Source organism: Zerene cesonia, chromosome 19, assembly GCF_012273895.1.
Source record: "Zerene cesonia ecotype Mississippi chromosome 19, Zerene_cesonia_1.1, whole genome shotgun sequence".
Classification (NCBI taxonomy): domain Eukaryota; kingdom Metazoa; phylum Arthropoda; class Insecta; order Lepidoptera; family Pieridae; genus Zerene; species Zerene cesonia.
In genome coordinates this window covers 3,619,823-3,628,112 of record NC_052120.1, presented here as the reverse complement: position 1 = coordinate 3,628,112, position 8,290 = coordinate 3,619,823, and the positions used below count along the sequence as shown (strand labels likewise).

The 8,290-nt window shown below is 32.0% G+C and overlaps 1 protein-coding gene across 4 annotated transcripts in view; it reads right to left on the bottom strand.

Annotated features, from left to right (window-relative positions):
* Window positions 1-8,290, bottom strand: part of LOC119834609 (multidrug resistance-associated protein 1) — a 39,858-nt gene that overhangs the window by 22,033 nt on the left and 9,535 nt on the right. For all 4 annotated transcript variants that reach the window (XM_038359012.1, XM_038359016.1, XM_038359014.1 and 1 more), the window contains exons 2-7: window positions 7,897-8,202; window positions 2,823-3,089; window positions 2,547-2,740; window positions 2,117-2,302; window positions 1,789-2,043; window positions 1,209-1,449 (exon numbers count right to left, since the gene is read on the bottom strand). In XM_038359012.1, coding sequence (XP_038214940.1) covers window positions 1,209-1,449; window positions 1,789-2,043; window positions 2,117-2,302; window positions 2,547-2,740; window positions 2,823-3,089; window positions 7,897-8,202 — 1,449 coding nt within the window. The remainder of the gene's footprint in view (window positions 1-1,208; window positions 1,450-1,788; window positions 2,044-2,116; window positions 2,303-2,546; window positions 2,741-2,822; window positions 3,090-7,896; window positions 8,203-8,290) is intronic.

Genomic DNA, 8,290 nt, shown 5'->3' with positions numbered 1-8,290 from the left:
GAATCGGCCAACATCTATTTTTTATAACTCTAAATGATAAGAGTAAGGCAAAACAGCGTTTGCCGGGTCAGCTAGTATGTTATAAAATTTCTATAGTATGAATATAACATTTTAATGAATGACATCACATAATATATCATGCCATTAGTAACATAATTCTCTAACACAAATCTATTTTATAGTTAGTTGTAAAAGAAGTTAATATGTAAATGAAAATCATATGAATAATATAGATAATGTATTGTTATATGTTTTTTACAAGCGGAAACAAAATTATCTTATTATTAACTCGATATTTGTCAAAGTAAGTTAAGTAAACGGCCGTCCCTAATGTGTTTTACTGATTTAGCACGCTAGAATACTTCACGATAAGATATCGATGTATCTTTAGAGATAAGGCACAATGGCCTTAGTTTTATTTGAATATAAACAGAAATATATTTCGAGATGTATCTATTTTATTTAAAGTATCATAGTTTGTGTAAATTAAAAACTAACTATGCTGTAAAAAATTATAAAAGGAAGACAATTCGATCAAATTAATGAAGTAAGTAATTATGACAAAATCGCCGCTATCTTTTATGATTTGTTACCTCACAGTACGTTAAATGGATGTAAACACTAACTATGGGAATTTTGAGCTGTGTTGAGCTATGTCACATATCTTTATGGCAGAGCATACAAAGGGGCAGACACCAGATGTTTAGTGGTCACCAGCGCATATAAATGCTAGTAAGACTTGTGGTGTTAAAGTTGCTTCAAATACGCTCTTTTCTTGAAGGCCCCAATGTCGTAATTGATCGATATCACCGGGTGACTGAAGTGATTCAAAATTGTGAAGACATTAATTCAATTGCGGTTTAGATTAATTAATTTTTCAATGAATAATCCAGTTGTACCGATGCCTATTCAGATTGTCGCCCCTATTTTACTACCTTTAATGTTTGCCTTCGAGCAAAATTCAATCAATCTATATGGCTAAAGCTATCACCTAATAAATTTTATGACGTAGCATATAAACGATATAATATTAATGTAATATTAATTGAATAGTTTCGCATTTACATTTCTTGTAATATAACTAATTCCATGTAGCTAAAGTAATCCATACATCACCTGATAAACTTAATTACGTAACCGAATATAGACCGAAAATCAGTTTTGCTATATAATTTTTATAAGCATAACTAAAAAAATTAACTCCTCACCTTGATGCCATTAAGCACTTCGTTCATCAGCTTCACCCTCTCGTCCTTGTACTTCATCTGTCTTATTTGCAACGTCTTGACCCTGCTGGCTATCAGCCCGTTGACCGGTATGAGCACGATCATCACGGCCAGACCCGCCAACACCGATGGCCCGAGGATACCCCATAGGAAGTATAGCGCAAGTGCTATTTGTAGAGGTGCTGACCATACCATGTTCAGGTATGCTGTAAGCTCTAGAAATCTAGAAGGATGATTTTTTTTTTTTGTTAATTTGGTAGGGATTCAATTTTGATCCAATTGAATTTTAAGTTTCATAATTGTCCTTGAAACAATAATTGTAGAGAAAAATATATGTGTAGGATATGTCCATGAAAGTTAAACAATTTGTTGCAAAATGTTATCTTAAATAATCATTTAGTCATTGTATTCTTTCCAGTTAGGTTGTGCAATAAATTGAAATCATTTTTAACCATGACTATTGATTTAATCTATAATGACTTGCGGGATTGTGCGTTTGGAACTTACTCGAACAGCTCCCTAATCTTATTATTTAACTGTGCCGATAAGATTTACTATTTACCTTTGCGCATCAACCGACATAAGGTTCACAATCTCTCCCACCGTCGACTCTTTCCTCGCCGCGTTTGAGATTCGAAGCGATTTTCGGTATATGGCACTCGTCAAGGCGGTCCTTATTTTCATGCCGACTAAGTACATTCTCGTGAAATAGTGCCCTAATAGCAGTGTTTGTGCTGTCGCACATGTCAACAGGCCAACAGCATAAAGATAACCTTTCCATACCGGTTCCTTGCCCTCCACAAATCCTATTAAAAGTCTGTAAATTTAATCAAATGTGAATATGTATAGTAATAAGATACATAATTAGCGCAATTGGAACAAAGACTCACTTAAGTAATTGCGGAGATAAAAACATTAGCACATCGTTAATGAGCTTGAGTAGCGCGCCAAACAGAAATTGTCCTCCAAACGCCAAACAAAGGGCTGGTAGAATAGATGCTGGTTTTTTTTCGCTTTCCGGTTTGAAGTTTACACTAGCCGATGTTTTGCTATACGTCGCCTTTGGACCGTTCGCCCTGTTAAAAAAAAAAATATATATATATATATATATATATAAACGATCACGATGTAATACAATAACATATCAAAGCGCATACTCAAGGTTAGATAATTATACCCATGTGTGTTATACAGTGTGCAACGTCTATGTTATCTTCCGTTTTCGATTTCACTAATGACATCGTCGATCGTGTGAATCACCTACTATTTGAGAATGATCAGTGTCACCGGGATTATGCAAAGTTGATATTTATTACTCACGCTTCTCTCTTTCTCAGTGTTCGCTCCCAGAATTTATCGAAACGTGGAACAACCTCCTTCGAAGAGTCTTCAGGATTAAGGGCCCAGAGATCGCTTTCAGTTAAACTTCTTCGGAAACCAGTAAGTGCTAAAGGATCGAACCAACTAAATGTGAGACGACTGGGGAAACCCGAAGCGTTTTCGGGGCATTGGTTCTACAAAACATACAAATTATTACAAATGCTGTATAATAACGACCCGGATGTTAATCATAAAGAATCTGTCTTTTTTTATTACCTTCTCATATTTATAAGGTGAATCTCTAGGAGGAAGGTCAGCAAAACAATTAAGTACAAACATTAAGAGAATCATTGGATAGTATATCATGTAACTGACGAAATTATATTGAACATTTTCATCGTCAGCTCGTTCATAATGGTTCATTATTTCAGATCTAAGCTGAGGTAATCCTGCTAATATTAAGAGCAACCAAAAGAAGAATAAAACTCCCGAAGCTCTCATACCACATTTTCGATTATAGTACAGTAGTGTTGCCGCAAGTACCTGAAATTGATGTAATTTAATAAATGGCACATTTTTTTATCCATTTCGTGACAGGTAACAAAAATCACCTGTTTGTCTAAAATGGTGCTGTTACTATGATGTATATATCGAATGATAACGTTATGATGATATCAACAGTGGTCAATCGCTAGCTTTTCTGTATTTTAAGTTTGGGTGCAATCTAATCACGATTTTCTTCAGCTCATATACATATATGCCCACTGCAGGGACACGAGTCACGACCCTATGAGGGTTCAGGTCATAAAAATAATTGACCACGCTGGCCTATCAACTAATATTAATATACTTGTCATTGATGCTAATTTGAAAAGTATAAATGCGAGAAACAGTTGAATTTTATAAAAACGTAATCAAAATTGGTAAAAAAAGTCCATTAAAAAATGTAGGTAGTACCGTAGGTGTTTTCTAATGACGTTGGTTATAATCATCAATCATATAAGGTATTTATGCTAGTTAAATAAATAAATATTTGAGTTTATGCTTGAACTTATATTATATAAGAAAGTATCCCTCAGGCTCACCGCGCAAGTCACACTCGCACTTGACAGGTTTTTTGGTATTATAACCTTTATCAAGCACTTGACGAGCTTACGTAACCACTTTATGAAACTAATGGATTCATTAGCAACAAGCAAAAATTCTTCTCGAGTGATTACTTAAGAGGAATTTTTGCTTGTTCTCTTCGTCATTATGAAAAGCTAATGAATAAAGTGAGCTATTAATAATGTTATACTATGAAAGGGGACTTCAAATTGGCAATTTATTTAATTGTGACAAAATATAAACCATTGAGGTGCTGTAAAATGTTTAGTATATGCAAAATAATAAATACAGTTCCATGTTTGACCGCATTTATAATTACATAATTGATAGGCCAAAATTTGCGTGCGGTGTTTTGTTGATGATTAGTCATTTTGAATCGATTTATCGATTTGATTTTAGTTTATTCTTTATTGAGCTGTTAGCATTTGTAATTTCTTTGTTTAAGATTGTATTTAAAATTATTCAATGAGAAGTTAAATTGAAGTTGATATGAAATACGACACTGAAAGGGTCTAGAATTAGTTTGACTACTACTGTTTCGTAAAATACTTTATATTTACTAGTTTTATTAATTTTTAAATAATTGAACTTGATAAAAGCATCGTGTTTGTTTAAATTTTTATGTCTACATTAATCTTAAAAAAAACCTGCTGCAAATTTTCTGAACTAGACCAAATTTTAATGGGACATGGGAGCCACAATAAAATGAAATCAACAATATCGGTCGAACCAGTCAAAAGTTTTGATGTTACAAACCCAAAACAAACAGTCGAATTGGGAACCTTCTCCATTTTTTTGAAGCTAGTTGCTAATAAGGTAAGCCATTGATGTAGCGTCTGATAAGCGAACTGGTATTTTCTGCATTTTCAAGATCTCTATCGACTATAAATATTTATATTCTAAACATTTTAAGAAATAAATCAGAACTAAAACGAAATGTTGTTTCGAATCTAAATATATAAGTCATTAGAGACCGGTTGAACTTTGTCTCTTTAATTTGGACGAGCTATCTTTTGGTTTAATTCATTACAGTATTACATTTTTCCTATACATATTACCGCGTGGTGGTCTCAGAGTATGCATAATTGTAATTACCACCGGTTCAGAAGGCAGTTTCTACAGAGAAGAGCCCGCAAGAAACTCTGTAGTTGCTTTTTAAAATAATAAAAATTTTACATTTTAATTTTACATAATATGTAACATATACATAATAATGATGCCAATGAACTGACCTGTGGTTCTTAAGCGACAACATTCCATGGATTGCCATCTTCCACAGATTCATTAATGCTATAGTAGGCTCTCTGAACTAATACATTTTTAATATAGTTTTTGAATTTAGCACTGCTAAACGATTTAATACTATGAGGAATTCTATTGTATAAACGTATACCTTGTCCCATAAATGAATTTTATACTTTACTAAGCCGGAAAACAGGCATTTCAATTTTATTTCTGTTCCTCGTGTCATAACTATGTGTATCACCTATTTTTGATGTGTCGTGAGTATTAGTAGAAGCTTAACTAACAATTATAGGAATAAAGTTGTAGACAATTCAATTTCCTACAAATAATGTCATATCGAATTTTCGGTGGGATTGGTAGTTTAGGAGGAAATATTTTTTTTCCAAGATGGCGTCCGCGAGTAAAGGGTGGTGACCCCTCAATCCAAGCTAAGCTTCTATTAGAACTCTTTTTACACATGGATATAATTTCCTTTATTTGTCAAACTTTTTTGTGGTTTATTTGTGTCTTTGACATTATAGTAACTTATTTGTCTTCTATTTTTTTATCTTACTCAGAGATTTCAATGATTTAAAAAAAAGAAGATTTCAATGACATGGTTATTGCGTTAAAATAATTCATCCAAGCACTTTAACAGATAAAAAAGTATTTTTTTTTTTATTTTTTCAATTCAACATTTGACAAGGAGTCAATCAATCAAGTCAGGATCAAGGGATCCTGGACGTCATCCTCGATATTTTTAAGAGATCACTAATGGCCAATTTCAGACATTGTGTTTACCCGTAAAACGAGCAATTTTATTTTAGAACAATCTTTTTACATTTTCTTTGGTTCATAAGTAAGCAACTGTAGTATTTATTCTAACAAAAAGTTAAAAATCAATTCATTCAAACAACTTTTTGTGAAAACACCGATACTTCTAAGAATTTAGGTCAAGGTTGATTTGTATGTTGTAACATGATTCCGTGGAACGTAAATTACAGTACATCAATGGTTGATTAGTTAAATATAAGCCCTACTGCCAAGGTTAAACCAATGATTGATGAATACGAATGAATATCGTGACTGAAAGGATAGTATTGGAAAAAGCATACAGGAGAGTCTATTATCCGGCCCTGAGTTATACGGATTCGCGATTACCCCGGACTATCAACCGCGACCACTAAACTTTGTTTTATATACCTACAAGGCAATTCAATTTCAGGTCAATTACTTGATTTAAATAGCTCTAATGTATCTAAGAAAATATATACCTATGTTAAAAATGTAAAAAATGTTATCTCTCGATATTATCTTCTCTTTCGTTGAAGTTCTTCACTATAGCTCAATGAATCCATTAATGTGATTTGGCAATCAGAATTCACAGCGTAATCGCCAATGGAAACACACAATTCGTAAAATATTGTACGTACATTAGCAATAGGTACTGCGCAAACTTTAATGTGCTTGAATGAGTATGAAAGTCACACCTTTTACTAAAAATCTTATTGAATTTAAATTTCATTATCATATGTATAAAGTTTTGATGTGTTCAATCAGAATTAAAAGTACATTCAGTATCAGGAAATGTAAGATTAGATATCGCAGAGAGAAAAGATCATGTTGCATATTACATTGGAGGTTTTAACATAAAGTAATCTAAAATTTTGTATTCAAGTAGGTGCTTAAACTCGTTTAGGGCCTCACGAGTTTTAGAGGACAGATTTAAAACCCACGGTAACGTCACAATCAAAATTGGTGAGAAAATCTATATACATTGATAAATATTATACACATTTCTAAAGACAAAATAATTATAAAGCAATGCTTTAACTTAATGTACCAGACGCAAGACGCGTAAGTAAAATCAAATATTTATTCAACTAAATCCTACAAAAATCATTAATTAAAAACAAATATAAGCTCAATATAAAACATGGGAGAAGAAGATTTGAATGAATATTCACAAAACTGAGCTATATCTCTTATCTACCTATATATCTAAAAATCGGTGTTGCGTAACTTCACGATCAGATTTAAGCGACGCGTTTTTGAATCGATAAAATGTTTTTATATTCCTGTTACTATGGGATCTGTTACATGCCATGTTGACATCCACTGAATTTGTCTTTATTTATGAGTTATTAATGCCGGTAACATTTTTTTCACAATTATACTAGATTAGCAACTCAACTTTATAATAAATATGCTGTATTCGTTTTTTACTATATAATATGTACAGTTGAAGTTCACCTTGATGCTACAAACCTATAATTATCTCATGACATAACCACAGTTTGTTTTTAATAGCTATGTATTTTGATGAAAAATTAAAGGAAAAAACTTTGTATCTTAACGACAAATTCTTATTTCTTTGATATGCCTAATTAAAATTGAAAAGGTTTTTATTGACCATAATATGTTGTTTCCACAACTAAATGTTTTGGAACTTGAAAACTCCATGAAGCTCAGTAGCATATGAGGCCTAAGGGCTGCCAAATATTTAAGGGAATGACCTTGGAGAATCTAAGTGTTGATTTTATTTAACTATACATTTGTTTTAATGGATGATGTATGGATATGGATATATATTCTGTTGAGAAAATATTTATGTTGAGTTCACTTTAATATACTCGAATTCTGCATAGTATATGGTTACTGTTCTATTGTTACAAATTAATAATTGTTATTGCTTAATCCATATGCTCTGAGCCATTGTCAAACTTATTGCACAACACAATTAAATTACGAAATTTTAATAACATCACACAAATGTTAATTTACCTTGTAAGTTGTAATAAATATACAATATCTAAATGTAAATAGAAAATAATTTTAACAACTTATTATATATTTGCGTTAAGATTTGCAAGATTTCTCAACACCTTGGGCATTTGTAGTGCATTCATAAATTGAGTATATGTATTTTGCTCAAAGTTAGTGTTTAAATGAAGTGTTGAATATAATAAAGTGGAGTAGTGTTACCATTTATAAAAAAATATTCAAATAGATTACTTACGAAAGTAAATATTTTTACAATAGGACAGTAATAGTCTGCATTGAAAACATCCTCCTCTTCTTTAGAAGATTTATGTACAGTTACACCCAAGTCCACAAATTTCAGTACAATTAAAAGTATTGTTATGATCAATTTGCTGATATTCAGTATATTCCATGGTATATTCTTCTCCTTACTATGCAGTATATAATAAGTATCAAGTAAAGCAGTAAGCCATAGATAACCACATGGTATCCAAATAAGTACTGTCCTTTCGAAGCACGGAGTAAACTCTGGGTTTGATGTATACCATGTTAAATTGCTATCCTGTGGAGGAGAAATCCTATTAATATTATAAATGCGAAAGTTTGTAAGTATGGATGTATGGATGTTTGTTACTCTTTCACGTAAAAAC